The sequence below is a fragment of the Boleophthalmus pectinirostris genome, unplaced genomic scaffold (genome assembly GCF_026225935.1).
Source record: "Boleophthalmus pectinirostris isolate CB_2022bp ecotype Guang Dong unplaced genomic scaffold, ASM2622593v1 HiC_scaffold_1, whole genome shotgun sequence".
NCBI classification, from domain to species: Eukaryota; Metazoa; Chordata; class Actinopteri; order Gobiiformes; family Gobiidae; genus Boleophthalmus; species Boleophthalmus pectinirostris.
Genome location: NW_026570970.1, coordinates 4,511,850 through 4,528,355, shown reverse-complemented (window position 1 = coordinate 4,528,355; position 16,506 = coordinate 4,511,850). Strand labels below are relative to the sequence as shown.

General features: G+C 41.3%; 1 protein-coding gene across 1 annotated transcript in view; it reads left to right on the top strand.

The window, feature by feature from the left end:
* The first annotated feature begins 3,844 nt into the window (after positions 1-3,844).
* Positions 3,845-16,506, top strand: part of tmprss3a (transmembrane serine protease 3a) — a 33,638-nt gene continuing 20,976 nt past the window's right edge. The window contains exons 1-7 of the mRNA XM_055150826.1: positions 3,845-3,850; positions 3,887-4,103; positions 5,490-5,603; positions 7,162-7,278; positions 8,641-8,764; positions 12,263-12,382; positions 14,014-14,060. Of these exons, the coding sequence (XP_055006801.1) occupies positions 3,845-3,850; positions 3,887-4,103; positions 5,490-5,603; positions 7,162-7,278; positions 8,641-8,764; positions 12,263-12,382; positions 14,014-14,060 (745 nt within the window). The remainder of the gene's footprint in view (positions 3,851-3,886; positions 4,104-5,489; positions 5,604-7,161; positions 7,279-8,640; positions 8,765-12,262; positions 12,383-14,013; positions 14,061-16,506) is intronic.

Below are 16,506 nucleotides of genomic sequence, written 5' to 3'. Positions count from 1 at the left end.
GCAAAAATTTGAAGCATTTTTTCGAGAATTTGGCATCTGAAAACTTATTATCAGGCCGTGAACACGAATCATAAACTGGTTTTAAGTCTGTTTATCTAGAATTTAGCAGAATTTAAAGCGTTTTATGTAGAATTCGGCATCTGAGATCTTACTTTTCCAGAGATTGTTTATCTTTATCGTTTACGGTGACTTCAGCTCTCATTGGGCACCACAGTTTTTTAACGCACAAATCAGCGTGTGATCGTGCGATCGTGGACGATCGATTAAGAAAATTTCATCGAATGCCCGTCCCTAATCGAGACTCTTGGAGGTTTTCATCTTTTCTGCTGTGAATGGCCCAGGAGTTTCCACCAAGTCATTGTGGATATCGCCCAAGTGAATATTTGTCCAGGTAGTTGGTGATTCTGACCAGAAATTTGGTTTGGTCCACCTTTTGTCGGGGTTGAAAAGGGTGATTTGTCGTCCATCGATGCTTTATGACCAATTTTCTGGTCAAATGGTCTTGGGTCCTCTGCCGTTAGAGTGGATAAATAACCAGGATCAATACCCTTTACGTGTTTTCTCGCTCCGTCCGTCATGTTGAATTAGTGTTTCTTGCCGCCGACCAAAATAATTCCCAGCATGCAACGCACGCTTTTGTCAACAATGAAACTCGTCTATATAATGATTCGTTTTTTTTCAGTTTTCGATTTTGTGTTTAAATGAAAAATGAAAAAAAAAACGGATAAAGACCGTTTCTTGTTTATGTGACTTAAACTGTGATGCCGGACTGAACCAGGACTCAACCAGGACTAAACTAGAACTAAACCAGGACTGGTTGAGTCCTGGTTCAGTCTATAAGAGTCAATATTGGATGAAAATAGTGACTGCGATGTTGGACTTCAGCACCGCATACAGACTGAACCAGAACTGATCCAGGTCCGGGACCAGACCGGGACCAGACCGGGACCAGACTGGGACCAGACAGAGATTGAGACCAGGCCTGAGACCGAGACCAGACCGGGACTGAGACTGGGACCAGACCAGGACCAGACCGGGACTGAGACCGGACCAGACGGAGACCAGGCCTGAGACCAGACCAGACCGGGGACCAGACGGGACCAGACTGAGACAGAGATTGAGACCGACCGGACCTGAGACCGAGACCAGACCGGGACTGAGACCGGGACCAGACCAGGACCAGAGAGACCGGGACCAGACCAGGACCAGACCGGGAGAGACCGGGACCAGACCGGGACCAGATTGACGGGACTGAGACCAGGACCAGACCGGGACTGAGACCAGGACCAGACCGGGATTGAGACCAGGACCAGACTGGGACTGAGACCGGGACCAGACCGGGACCAGACCGGGATCAGAGTGGGACTGAGACCGAGACTGAGACCAGGACCAGACCGGGACTTAGACCGAGACCGGGACAGAGACCGAGACCAGACCAGGACCATACCGGGACCAGACCAAGACTGAGACCAGGATCAGACCGGGACCAGAGCAGGACTGAGACCGAGACCAGACCAGACCAAGACCAGACCGGGACCAGACCAAGACTGAGACCAGGATCAGATCGGGACTGAGACCGAGACCAGACGGGGACCAGACCGGGACCAGAACAGAGGCTCAGAGCCCACTGCACGAAGCTGAGGCTCAGACCCTGTGGAGGCTCGGAATCCGCTCTGGTCCCACTCCGGTCCCGGACCTGGATCAGTCCTGGTTCAGTCCGTATGCGGCGCTAAAATCCGGCATCGCAGTCACTGAAGTCACGTAAATGGGAAACGGCCTTAACCGTTTTTTCCATTTTTCATTTAAACACAAAATCGAAAACTGAAAAAACAAATCATTATCTGTTTTTTAAAATTTTGATTTTGGAGACAAATAATGAAGAAAACTGTTATTTTTTCGTTTTCTTATTTTTGGTTTTATATTGAAAAACGAATGAACGAACAACACATGGATTTAGTTGTTTCTTCGTTTTCCTTTTTTTGGTTTTATTTTGAAAAAAACAAATTAGAAAGTAGAAATAGACTGGAGTGTTTGTGGTTTGTTTTTTGAGGAGGTAACAGGATTAAAACGTGACTTAAACCTCACAAGAGTCACTTTTGCGTCATATACGAACTTTAAAGGTTGCATAGAGGATTTTTTTTTTGTTTCAAATTGTCAATGAAAGTTTAAAACACCATTACAGAGACACAGCAGCTTTGTAATTATGATGACCAAAAAAAAAAAAGAATGAAAATCTATCAACTGTGGACGTGTTGAGGCCAGATAAACATCAGCCAATAGAAAACGAGGCTGCCTCATTTTCTATTGGCTGTTAGGTTGTCAATCAAACTCCCTGCATTTCTAGTGTAACTGACTCGTCGGCGCGCGGGGATCACGTGGTTTACGCAGCGGTTCTTAGAGGCTTTTTCAAACTGTCGCTTCCTCGCAATTCGCACAAAGTTTGTTGCGATGGCGGACGAGAATCCACGAGCAGTTCGCCGCAAAAGAAAGTCCGTTTTTGAGGTCGCCGAAAGAAGAAGAGAAGGGGGAAAGCAGCGAAGACAAACTGAGGTGATTCTTGGAGATTCATTCCAGCGATGGCGCGACTGAAGCAGACGAAGGGTCTAAAAACTGAAGACGCGTCGGTCACAAAATTATTTCTAGACAGGAAACTTTAACAGTAATTCTGAACACGCGCTGGATGTAAACAAGTGTTTCTACATTTGAAAACAGGACTCTCGCTGTATTTCTCTTTCCTTAAAAAAAATCCTCCATACAACCTTTAAGTGCATCGTTTAGCCGACTGGTTGAGTTTGGTTTCATTTCCCTGGGTGAGAAATCCTGAATTATTTAATTTCTTGCCTCCTCGGTGCTCGACTCTCTTCTGTCCGGACACTGAGCCTCCGCCTCCCACGGTCTGATGGGCCTGATTGACAGCTGGATAAACCAATCAGAGAAACGCACGGTTGAGGGCACGAGGAATGTACCGCGTCTGATTGGCTAGACCAGGACTAGACCGGGACCAGGACCAGGACTGAGACCGGGACCGAGACCGAGACCAGAGGGGGACCAGGACTAAAATCAGGACCAGACTGGAACCAGATCTGGACTGAGACCGAGACTGAGCCCAGGACCAGACCGGGACTGAGACCAGGATCAGACCGGGACCAGACCAGAACTGAGACCGGGATTGAGACCAGGACTGAGACTGGTCTAGTCCTGGTTCAGTCCTGGTTCAGTCCTGGCTTAGTCCTGTTTTAGTCCACTTTTGGTCCTGGTTTAGTCCTGGCTTAGTCCTGGTTTAGTCCTGGTTTAGTCCTGGTTTAGTCCCGTTTTAGTCCCGGCTTAGTCCTGGTTAGTCCTGGTTTAGTCCTGTTTTAGTCCTGTTTTAGTCCTGTTTTAGTCCACTTTTGGTCCTGGTTTAGTCCTGGTTTAGTCCTGTTTTAGTCCTGTTTTAGTCCTGTTTTAGTCCACTTTTGGTCCTGGTTTAGTCCTGTTTTAGTCCTGGCTCAGTCCTGGTTTTAGTCCTGGTTTAGTCCTGGTTCAGTTCTGATTCAGTCCTGTTTTAGTCCTGGTTTAGTCCCGGTTTAATCCTGGCTTAGTCCTGGTTTAGTCCTGGTTTAGTCCTGATTCAGTCCGTTATCAGTTTTTTTCCATTTTTCATTTAAACACAAAATCGAAAATTGAAAAAACAAATCATTATCTGCTTTTTTGTTTTGTTTTTTGTTTTCATTTAGATTTTGGAGACAAATAATGAAGAAAATAGTCGTTTTTTTCATTTTCTTCTTTTTGTTTTTATTTTGAAAAACGATTGAACGACACACGGATTCGTAAACGTTTTCATAAATCCGTAAACGTGTCCGTGATGTTCGCTCGTCTGTTTTGAGCTCAGGATTTGTCGGAGCAGACGATAGAGGTGGTGTCCGTCACCGAGGAGGACCTGCCCACCGTCGAGACGCCCAACACGCTCATCGTCAGCCCCCTGGGAAGCTTCGCCGCCGAGCCAACCGCCGCCGCCGCCGAGCCCGCCAACGGCCAATCGGAGAAGGCCAGGCCCGAGGACGTCCCGCCCACCGCCCCCAGCCCCAGCATGCCCATCACCAAAGTCCAGCCTTTTCTCAACGGTAAGAACCACAAAACACATCACAAAAAAAACTATAATAATAAGATTTTGACCAGCGACGTCGTGATTAGAGTTGGGTATCGTTAAGAAGTCACCGATACCATACAGTGAGCTTTCGATACGATACGATATATTTAAAACTGATTCGATACGGTAAAAAAAAATAAACAAAACAAAACAAGCTCAATCAGAAATGTCAACCTGGTCCCCATGAGCAGTGTTGGGGAGTAACAGATTACATGTACCGGAGTTAAGTAATCAGAGTACAAATTATGAGTAAAAGTATTCAGTTACAGTTACTGTTTCAGTGAGTGGTAATTAGATTACAGTTACTTTGTTGAAATAAGTGGATTACACAGAGGTATTTTCCTGTTTTCACATTTTGGGCTGAACCAGAACTAAAACCAGGACTAAAACCAGGTCTAAACTAGGACTTAACCAGGTCTAAACCAGGACTACACCAGGTCTAAACAAGGACTAAACCAGGTCCAAACTAGGACTAAAACTAGGTCTAAAACCAGGTCTAAAGCAGGTCTAACCTAGGATTAAACCAGGACTAAAACCAGATCTAAAACCAGGTCTAAACCAGGACTAAACCAGGTCTAAACTAGGACTAAAACCAGGTCTAAAACCAGGACTAAACCAGGTCTAAACTAGGACTAAAACCAGGTCTAAAACCAGGACTAGACCAGAACTAAACCAGGTCTAAAACCAGGTCTAAACCAGGACTAAACCAGGTCTAAACTAGGACTAAAACCAGGTCTAAAACCAGGACTAGACCAGAACTAAACCAGGTCTTCAGCCTCTTGATAATTAAGGCTTTGGTCTCAGGGTGGATCTTAGGCATGTTGTCAGAGGTCAAGTTGCAGTTGATGTGAAGGTCTGATGTGCTGAGGTTCTTTTTATACACAAACACTAATTGATTGATCAGTAACTGATCACAGGTGAAGCTGTAATCTAGGATTGGTGCATCATATGACAAGACGACAAGACTTTTGTCTTGCCAAAATCTGACCTTTCTGTGTTCATTAAATGATCAATCTTTCTTCAGTGAAGCTAATTTATTTTAGTTTATTGAGCATAATTTGGGAGGGTTTTAGCTTCATATGATACATTTCTAAAACCAATTGATTAATGTAAAGTCAGGTTATAAACTTTTGTTTCTACAAAATGGATAAGCGACAAGACTTTTGTCAAGGACTGTATATACGAGTGGACAGATCTATCGCTGTAGCCGCCGCGTGCCAAACAGGAAGTTCTGCAGGAGGCTCTTCCGGCTCCTTCTGACTCTGGCTCATATTTTCATTTTTTCATATTTTCACGAACATTATCTTGTAAAGTATTGTAATACATTGGTGTGTGTGTGTGTGTGTGTGTGTGTGTGCAGAGGACGACCTGAGGAAGAGCGTGTGGGAGCGAGCGCTGGACCATCGTCTGGAGCTGCTCGTCAGTGTGACCGCCGTGGTCGTCATCACTCTGTCTCTGGGCATCGGTCTGGGAGGTCAGTCCTGGTGTACACCGTCGCCGCGGCAACAGTACAACACGTGACCCCGCTGAAAGGGACGCTAGAGTTAAAGGGACAGTCTGGAATTTTGGACATAGGAGCTCATTTCCTCGTGAGCCAGAGTGTTGGAGACGAAGTTCAGGCACCAGCCAATCAGAGAAGAGCCAGACATTCTGTGTTGGCAATGATTCCTGAGCTCGAGCATTTAAAGCCGGAACAAAGACAATGTTTGGTGAATTTTATCAAAGGGAAATTATTTTTACCTCCGCCAAGGAGGTTATGTTTTTGCCGGCGTTTGTCTGTTTGTTTGTTGTTTGTTTGTTGTTTGTTTGTTTGTTTGTTCTGTTTGTTTGTTTGTTTGTCTGTCTGTTTGTTTGTTTGTTTGTCTGTTAGCAACATAACTCAAAAAGTTATGGACCGATTTTGATGAAATTTTCAGGATTTGTTGGAAATGTGAAAAGGAAGAACTGTTTTCATTTTGGGGGTGATCCGGAAGAAATCCTGGATTCTGGATCACTTTGAAATTTTAGTTAACATTGTGGTAAATGGGGCCAAAAATTTTGTTTCTCAATATCTGGGTTAATTATTGACCAAACCCCATGAAATTTGACTCAGGGATGGACAATGGGATCCTCTTTCATATTCCAAATTGAAAGATACAAGACAAATATTTATGGAAAACACAAATAATATGAGGGGGACTGTAGTCCTTGGCGGAGGTCTGCGCTCTCTGACTGCTTTTCTAGTTTTTATTGTTATTGTGCTTCCTACGGGATTTGGAAAAAGCTTAATATACCAGTTTGCCCCGTTAGTGGCGCATTACATACGTTATGACCAAATAACAGTGGTTGGATAAATGATAAAAAGTACCTGTTTACCGTTGAGCGAACGAATCCTAATGCTGCGAGGTCAGACGGTTTCTACGAAGTGAAATTGGCTGATGAATCAGGCTACCAACACTCTGGCTCACTAGGAAATGAGGTCCTGTGTCCAAAATTCCGGACTTTCCCTTTAAAGTTTCAACATTTGAATTTGCAATAGGACAGAGCATCACAGTGTATATATATGTGTGTGTGTGTGTGTCTGTGTGTGTGTGTGTGTGTGTGTGTGCGTGTGTGTGTGTGTGTGTGTGTGTGTGTCGTGTGTGTGTGTGTGTGTGTGTGTGTGTGTGTGTGTGTGTGTGTGTGTGTGTGTGTGTGTGTGTGTGTGTGTGCGTGTGTGTGTGTGTGTGTGTGTGTGTGTGTGTGTGTGTGTGTGTGTGTGTGCTGTGTGTGTGTGTGTGTGTGTGTGTGTGTGTGTTGTGTGTGTGTGTGTGTGTGTGTGTGTGTGTGTGTGTGTGTGTCTGTGTGTGTGTGTGTGTGTGTGTGTGTGCGTGTGTGTGTGTGTGTGTGTGTGTGTGTGTGTGTGTGTGTGTGTGTTGTGTGTGTGTGTGTGTGTGTGTGTGTGTGTGTGTGCGTGTGTGTGTGTGTGTGTGTGTGTGTGTGTGTGTGTGTGTGTGTCTGTGTGTCTGTGTGTGTGTGTGTGTGTGTGTGTGTGTGTGTGTGTGTGTTCACAGTGGGGCTGAGTTGTGCAGGGAAGTTCAGGTGTGGAGCGTCGTCCAAGTGCATCGAAGCGCTTCTGCAGTGCGACGGCAAAGAGCAGTGTGAAAACGGAGAGGACGAACTGAGCTGTGGTCAGTACAAACAAACTACACATTTTTAAACTTTTATTTTATTTATTTTATTATTTTATTTTTTTCATTTATTTTTTTTATTTAGTTATTTTTATATTTTATTTATTTATTTTATATTTTATATTATATTTATTTATTTAATTATTAATTATATTAATATATATATATATATATATATATATATATATATATATATATATATATATATTATATTATATATTTTTTTTTTTTTTTTTTTTTTATACTTTTGTACAAATGATAACCCGGATTTTACACCAGGAGCATCAGCAGCTCGTGACCAGTGTGGGGGAGTATCAGATTACATGTAACGTAATCAGAGTACAAATTATGAGTAACTGTATTCAGTTACAGTTACTGTTTCAGTGAGTGGTAATTGGATTACAGTTACTTTGTTGGAATAAATGGATTACACAGAGGGATTTTCCTGTTTTCACATTTTGGGCTAAACCTGGACTAAAACCAGAACTAAACCAGAACTAAACTAGGACTAAAACCAGGACTAAAACCAGAACTAAACCAGAACTAAACTAGGACTAAAACCAGGACTAAAACCAGAACTAAACCAGAACTAAACTAGGACTAAAACCAGGACTAGAACAGGACTAAAACCAGGACTAAACCAGGACTAAAACCAGAACTAAACCAGAACTAAACTATAACTAAAACCAGGACTGAACTAGGACTAAACCAAGACTAAAGCAGGACTAAAACCAGGACTAAAACCAGGACTAAAACCAGAACTAAACCAGAACTAAACTAGGACTAAAACCAGGACTAAAACCAGAACTAAACCAGAACTAAACTAGGACTAAAACTAGGACTAAAACCAGGACTAAAACCAGGACTAAACTAGGACTTAAACCAGGACTAAACTAGGATTAAACCAGGACTAAACCAGAACTAAACTAGGACTAAAACCAGGACTAAACTAGGACTAAAGCAGGACTAAACCAGGACTAAAACCAGGAATAAAACCAGAACTAAACCAGAACTAAACTAGGACTAAAACTAGGACTAAAACCAGGACTAAAACAGGACTAAACTAGAACTAAACCAGGACTAAATTAGGACTAAACCAGGACTTAAACAAGGACTAAAACCAGGACTAAACCAGGACTAAAACCAGAACTAAACCAGGATCAAAACTAGGACTAAACCAGGACTAAAACTAGGACTAAAACCAGGACTTAAACCAGTACTAAACCAGAACTAAAACCAGGACTAAACTAGGACTAAGTCAGTTCTCACGTTTAAACACCAAACTCTGTGTATTCTCTATTATGTTTTATCCCCGTGCTCGCTCTAACTACAGGGGTGTGTTTGTTTTTTCCCCCTGCACAGTGCGTCTGAGTGGGCGGAGCTCCGTGGTGCAGGTGCAGAGGGCGGGGCTCTGGATGACGGTGTGTTTTGACGACTGGACCATCTGGCTGGGAGAATCCGCCTGCAGGCAGCTGGGATACAACAGGTGAGGGACGTACGGATGTCGAAAACTCACGATTAAAAATAAACCTGTGAACACGCCCAAAGTAACAATAACCCAAAGAACTAATCCAATCCACTTTATTTCTGTCGCGCATTTCACACAAAAACTGTTTCCAAAGTGCTGCACAAGTACATAATAAAAACAAAAATAAAATGATAAAATAAACTGCTAAAATAATACTAGTCTTAAAATAATAAAATAAATAAAAACAAAATCATAGAATAAAAATAAATAAATTAAATCAGTAAAACCAACAAAAACACATAAAAATAAATAAATAAATAAATAGCACAGAAGAGCACACGACTCACACGGTGTTAAAAGCCAGAGAATAAAAGTGGGTCTTAAGACGAGACTTAAAACTCTCCACTGTGGGGGCTGCTCAAATGTGGAGCGTTCCAGAATGTTCCAGAGCATTCCAGAGTTTTCCAGAGCATTCCAGAGCATTCCAGAGCATTCCAGAGCGTTCCCGAGTTTAGGGCCGACCACAGAAAAGGTCCTGTCCTCCTGGCAGTGTTGGGGAGTAACAGATTACATGTACCGGAGTTATGTAATCAGAGTACAAATGATGAGTAATTGTATTCAGTTACAGTTACTGTTTCAGTGAGTGGGAATTAGATTACAGTTACTTTGTTGAAATAAATGAGGGATTTTCCTGTTTTTCTGTTTTCACATTATTTTATTTATTTATTTATTTTTTCCGGTAATTAAACTCATTGCTGGAAACTAAACCAGGTCTAAACCAGGACTAAAACCAGGACTAAACCAGGACTAAAACCAGGTCTAAACTAGATCTAAACCAGTTTTAAACCAGGACTAAACCAGGACTAAAACCAGGTCTAAACTAGATCTAAACCAGTTTTAAACCAGGACTAAACCAGGACTAAAACCAGGTCTAAGATAGATTTAAACCAGGACTAAAACCAGGTCTAAGATAGATCTAAACCAGGTCTAAACCAGGTCTAAACCAGGACTAAACCAGGACTAAAACCAGGTCAAAGATAGATCTAAACCAGATCTAAACCAGGACTAAAACCAGGTCTAAACTAGACCTAAACCAGGACTAAACTAGATCTAAACCAGGACTAAAACAGGACTAAAACAGGATTTAACAGGACTAAACCATGCTGCGCGGAAATGTCTCCTCCTCTTCTATCAATAATATCTTTAATACAGTTAAGTATCTGAGTCTTTGCTTCTCTACAGCAAATCAAGTAATCCAAAGTATTCAGATTACTTTACTAATTTTAAGTAATTTAATGGATTACATTACAAACTACATTTTGGGGTATGTAATCTGTAATCTGTAGGGGAATACATTTTAAAAGTCACCTTCCCAACACTGCCTCCTGGTTTTAAGTCTTGTCTTAGGTCCCACGAGCTGGACCTGGACCTCAGACCTCAGACCTCAGAGCGCACAGGGGTGTAAATTTGGATGAGGTCTGAGACGTACTGTGGGGCCAGAACATTCAAAGCTTTAAAAACACCCAATAAAATCTTAAAATCAATTCTAAAATTAACAGGAAGCCAGTGTAAAGACGCAAGGATTGGGTTTAACTAAGACTTAAAATTGTTAAAACTGTTATTTCTTCACGTAATCTGCACTGAAATGCAGCAAAGGATCATGGTCTTTGTAGTTCACTCTGTTTTTTAGCTATTGTTGCACCATAACTCTTCATATAAGCACAGAAACTTGTAATTCAATCTACTGTGATGCTCCACGACATTATTGGGAGAGTTTTGACAATAAGATATTACGATATTCGAGTTGTAGTTACATCCCAGAACCACACGCTTTGACAAAAACTTTACAAAGACGAGTGGATCTGGAGTTGGATGACCAGAAGTCCTTATTTACCAGTTTTGAGCCTGTGTCCCCTGTCCAGTCAGATTTATCCAAAACCACTGATATGTCCCAGTTTTACACAAGAAATGTCCCAGGTGTCTCTATTTTGGACCAATTTGATCCCTGCCAACAGTGAAGAGAGGCATAAATTGTACAGTACTTTTTGGACTATAAGTTGTATCAGACAAAAAATGTGTAATGAAGAAGAGAAAACATATAAGTCGCAGTTTTGGGGGGAAATTTATTTAAAAAAATCAGAAACCAGGAACAGACATTTCCTGTGTAAAGTCCAGTTGTAGTAAAAACAATAGAAGAGAGAACAACAGACTGTTAACGTCACATATGAACAGTTCTTCAGATAAACTATAACATAAACAACAGAACAGAACAAGTTTAACAAACTCTCCATCTCACTCCAAATCACTAAATCCATTCAGTTCTTCATCCTCGGTGTCACTTCTGAACAACTCGGCCTCGACCTCCGGAGGTAAACAGAGCGACGCAAACTCTTCTGTGTCGCTGTCGTCAGACTCAGCATCAGTTCCAGTTAGAATTATTCGGGTCTTTCTGAATCCCGACAGGATGGTTTCGGTGTCACTGAAGTCCAGGCTTTGTCCATCCGTCCAGTGACTTCAGGAAAGTTTCATGGTTCATCCTCCCGGTGTCACAAGTTTCTCTCTCACTCCAAACTTTCTTTCTGCTGCTCGATTATCGTTTTCAGTTGACGAGGTGCCGCCTGCAGGCCGCTCACAGAATAAAATGTGCATGAACATTTCTTCCCTACAGGCTCACCGGGCGTCTACGAGCTTGGAATCTTGTACGGGCCACTTGTGAGCCCCGTACGGACTTGCCCGTGGGGACCCATGCGGGTTATTCTGACTAAGGCTACGTTCAGACTGCAGGGCTTAACGCTAAATTCAGATTTTTTTTGTGAAATCCGATGTTTTTGCGAGGTCGTTCACATTTCCAATTAAATGTGACTTGTATGTGACTCCAGTGTGAACATTAAATGGCCCAAAAGTGTCCCACATGTGACACTGGAGACACGACGACGTCAACCGCAGCGAGCGTCTCTGTGTTTACAGAAGTTGTCCAAACATGGACGCAGCATCGAGCACCTGGAGATTTTAAAGTTCCTCTCGTACCGGAGCCAGAACATGAACAACTTACTTGTTTTAAGGAGGAGATTGAGAAGGAGAAGGACGAGGTTTTTGGTCGTGGTGTTTTGTGGGACAGAACGTTGAAAGGAACGTGTGGATGTGGAGACGGAGCCAAGAGTGGTGAGTGGTGATGTGCTTCACTTCAGTCACATGGAGTTCATTAACAATTTTCTCCTACTTCAGTGCAGAATAGTGACGTTTGTGTCTTGTTGATAACGTGTAGGTGGATGAATGCACTTTGACCGTTCAGACTGAAGTCACATGTCAAAAGATCAGATATGTATCGGTTTCAGGAGGAAATATCCAAGTGTCCTGGGTCACATTTGAAAAAATCGGATCTGTGTCGTTCAGACTGTCATTAAAAGATCAGATACAGGAACACAGGGGCCAAAAAATCGGATTTGGGTCACTTCAGGCTGCAGTCTGAACGCAGCGTAAGGCTTTACATAGTGATGAGCTGCGTCTGTCTTTCAGTTACGTGGCGTCGTCTTCTTCTCCGGTGAATTCCATTGAGCCGGAGCTGCAGTACATCCTGGTTTCTCTGGACTCGCCTCACGGGGGCGTGGTCAAACTCCACAACATGACCATCATCAGGTGAGTGAGAATGCAAAGAAACTCAGGGCTCTTTCAGGATTAAATGTGTACTGAGTAACTTTTCCACCACCTGTTTGTCTCCGAGCTGTTATTGCTTTGCTCTGAACTGAACTTTCTCTGATCTGGCCAAGATTTCAAAACTTATATCAGGTTATTCATCTTGTTTTCAGGTTTATTATCGACTTAATAGACCAGAGACTGCTTCATTCTAGACTAGAGGTCGTTTATTTTAAGATAATTTGTCAAGTAAAATGATCTTGCTGCATGGACAGATCACTTCACTACTTTTAAGTCATTTTCTGATCGATTTAAGTGTTTATATCTTACATTTTGACCAAGCTTTTTTGCAGTGTAAATGTTACCGGTCCCAAGTACGACGACCACGATAACAAGGAATAAAGAAAGAGTCTTAGGGCAGAAGTCCACATGTCTTTCCCCGATGCGTCTCTTATTTCAATGACACATCAGAACAATTTACAGATAAAACATTTCTTTAAAAAATTATGTACATAGGGTTCTTTAACAATAAAATCGCGTCAGGAGGCTTTTGACAACCAGTGGGAGTAATATACATTTAGCGTACACTCTCAATACAACAGTTAGTGAAATGGTCCGAAAAATACGGTAAATGGAACTTTAAAAAATAGTTTCGGATGCATTTCGAACTGAGAATCACGCGACAAAGTATCACAATATTAGGGGTGTCAAATTATCGCGTTAATTGCAATTAATTAATTACAGTACATATTTAGTGCGTTATGTTTTTTAATCACGTTCATCTAAATTTTTAATCTTTACCATTTCTGTACGCGAGTTGCCTTATTATAAAATCTGTTTTTATGTGTTTTTGGGACAACAACACATCGCTCCAGCAGAGAATTGTAATTTTCATTCCCGTTCCGCCCGCATCTGTGATAAACCTGCACATGTCTGATCTGAAAACATCGCGACACAGACACAGAACAGACTCACCATCAGCGTCAACATACCTCTGTCACAGAAAGAACATTTAATATTCCACTGAGTCATGTCCTTTAGTCCAACAGAAGCTGAACCGCATCAGCGCACAAGAGCGTTTTTTTTTTTTCCCCGCTTAGTTTATGCAAATTAGTCATGCGGTTTTAAGTTTAGTTCTGTGAGACTTGCACAAATCTGCATTAAACACATTCTCATGTCAAACGGGCTGATGTGGCTCTAGAGTGTTTATGTTTATATGTTGTAAAGTTGAGTTTATTTATGCAGATTAGTAATAGTAATAATGATACTGTGGAATGTAAATAACTGCATCTGTTAAAGTTTGTTAAACAATAAATGACTTTATAAAGTCACTTTTTTTGTTCTATATCAGTCTTTTATAATGAAAATACCTCAAGTTGAAGCTTTTCTCAGCAATTTTTAGGTGAGATTAAAAAAGAGATTAATTAGATTAATTAATTACAGATCATAACTAATTAATCTCTCCATTTTTTTTTTTAAATCTCTTGACAGCACTATGCAATATATCACTGAATCCATTTTTTTCCTACACTCCCACGTATATCTGTACTTCTCTTGAGCAAATGTGGCTGGTTTTTGGTTTCTGGAGTATTTTTGGAGTAATTCTGAATTGTAAAATGTGTGTATCACCCCAGTAAAAGCCAATGCACCTCTGGGAAAGTGGCCACGCTCAAATGTATAGGTGAGCTGCGTGCTGTGCTGCTTTACTGCATGTGTGTGTGTTTGTTTTGTGTGTGTGTTTGTGTTTGTCTACATCTGCAAAGCTCAAAAGTCTATTCCACCTACAAGATTCAATGCAACTGTTACTTTTCGTGTGTGTCTAGATGTTACACTCATACAGGGTGACCATTCATCTGGATTTCGGCAGGACAGTCCGGTTTTACAGCCTTCTGTCCGGACCTCTGTTATACGTCCTCATTTTTGACATTTTGTCCTCATTTCGGACCCTTGCCTGTTGCACGCATCATCACAAATCCCCGCCCATATTGCACCTGTGATGCTGCGATAGCAAAATTTGAAGCTGTTTGCTGTTGAACAAAAGCAAATGCTAAAAAGGAAGACATACTTCAAACACGCTTGGTGCTCAGAGCATCGTTTTGTCGGCAGGAGCACTAAAGGAGAAACTGCCTCGTGTAAGCTTCTGCCATATGATGTGACTAGCCGAGGTAAAGGTGCGTTAGAGCGACACGCAGACACAGAACGTCACAAGGAGAACACTAGCAGTGCTGCGCAATCTTCCTTAACGTCAACATAACAGATGACATCAGATGACATCATCTTGCTTGTTTTGAAACTGATGAATAATCAGTTTCAAGACAAGACGTAACATCGTAGAAAACGTGTCACCAGAGACGATTTATCCGAATCTTTGGGGTCACATAACCCACGTCGCCAAAAAATAAAATAAATAAATAACCTACATCGCCCTGAAAAGCAAAAATAGTAACGCACAGTGTATTAGATGTGGGTTCAGTCAAGTGGTAACGGAGGGAAACAGGGGCAGATTTTTGACATTCAAATGTCTCTTATTCAGAAACTAGAGGGACTATTGAAATAAGTAAAGTATCAGAATGTAGGAAAGAGTTACACTCCAACAGGGTCAAGTTAAACCTGTGATATTCTTTCAAGTTGTTGACAAAAAATTTAAAAACTCATGTCGGTAACGGAGGGAATGAAATATGCAGCACTTTTTGGGCAATAAATCCAAACAGTGATAACTCTTGGTTCTCACTTACATATCCTTAACAAACTGGTTTGAATATTTGCTTCATATAGTTTTCTACCATATGGTACAAGATTAGGTTGAAAAACCTCTTACTTTTTGACTCATGAGATTTTTTATTAAGAAAGGTCATGGTAACGGAGGGAAAAGTAACGGAGGGAAAATTGTGCAAACAAGTAGAAGGTGCAGGATTTTACATCATTTGTCGCTTTTTTCTTCCGAATACTTTAATATTACATGTAATTTTTATATTAATATAAAAATGAAAGGAAACTATTTCTATAAAATATGTCAGTCCTTCCAAGCAAATTTTTATCATTTAAAAAAATAAAATAAAAAATCATGTCCCTTCATCAACAGTTCAAAAATGGAATAACATAAGATATGATGAAATACATCCATTTATTTACATGATTTTTGGGTCTTTGAAATTTGGGAAATAATTTTTGTTCCATGTTTCATACATGGTCTGTTTAAAACGTATGGAACTTTAGAACCAAAAATGGAACAGAAAAAAGGTCAACAGTTTCATAAACTAGAGTACATATGTATCTGTTCAATACATTTTTATATCAGATGCATTAACTTGAATTTTTGGCCTTGTTGTTTACTTCTGCTGGACCGGGACCAATAAGTAAATTAAATCTGACGACTGGTTTGGAAATAGTACTGCGTTAGACACTCGTTACTGAAAAAAGTAGTCGGACTACAGTAACGCATTACTAAGCAGCGCGTTAGTGGCATCACTGCCCTACACTCCTATCTGTGTGTGTGTGTGTGTGTGTGGATGTTACACTCATATCTGTGTGTGTGTGTGGATGTTACACTCATATCTGTGTGTGTGTGTGTGTGGATGTTACACTCATATCTGTGTGTGTGTGTGTGTGTGTGTGTGGATGTTACACTCATATCTGTGTGTGTGTGTGTGTGTGTGTGTGTGTAGATGTTACACTCATATATCTGTGTGTGTGTGTGTGTGTGTATGTTACACTCATATATCTGTGTGTGTGTGTGTGTGTGTGTAGATGTTACACTCATATATCTGTGTGTGTGTGTGTGTGTGTGTGTGTGTATGTTTACACTCATATATCTGTGTGTGTGTGTGTGTGTGTAGATGTTACACTCATATATCTGTGTGTGTGTGTGGATGTTACACTCATATATCTGTGTGTGTGTGTGTGTGTGTGTGTGTGTGTGATGTTACACTCATATATCTGTGTCTGTGTGTGTGTTGTGTGTGTGTAGATGTTACACTCATATATCTGTGTGTGTGTGTGTGTGTGTGTGATGTTACACTCATATATCTGTGTGTGTGTGTGTTTGTGTGTGTGTAGATGTTACACTCATATATCTGTGTGTGTGTGTGTGTGTGTGTGTAGATGTTACACTCATATATCTGTGTGTG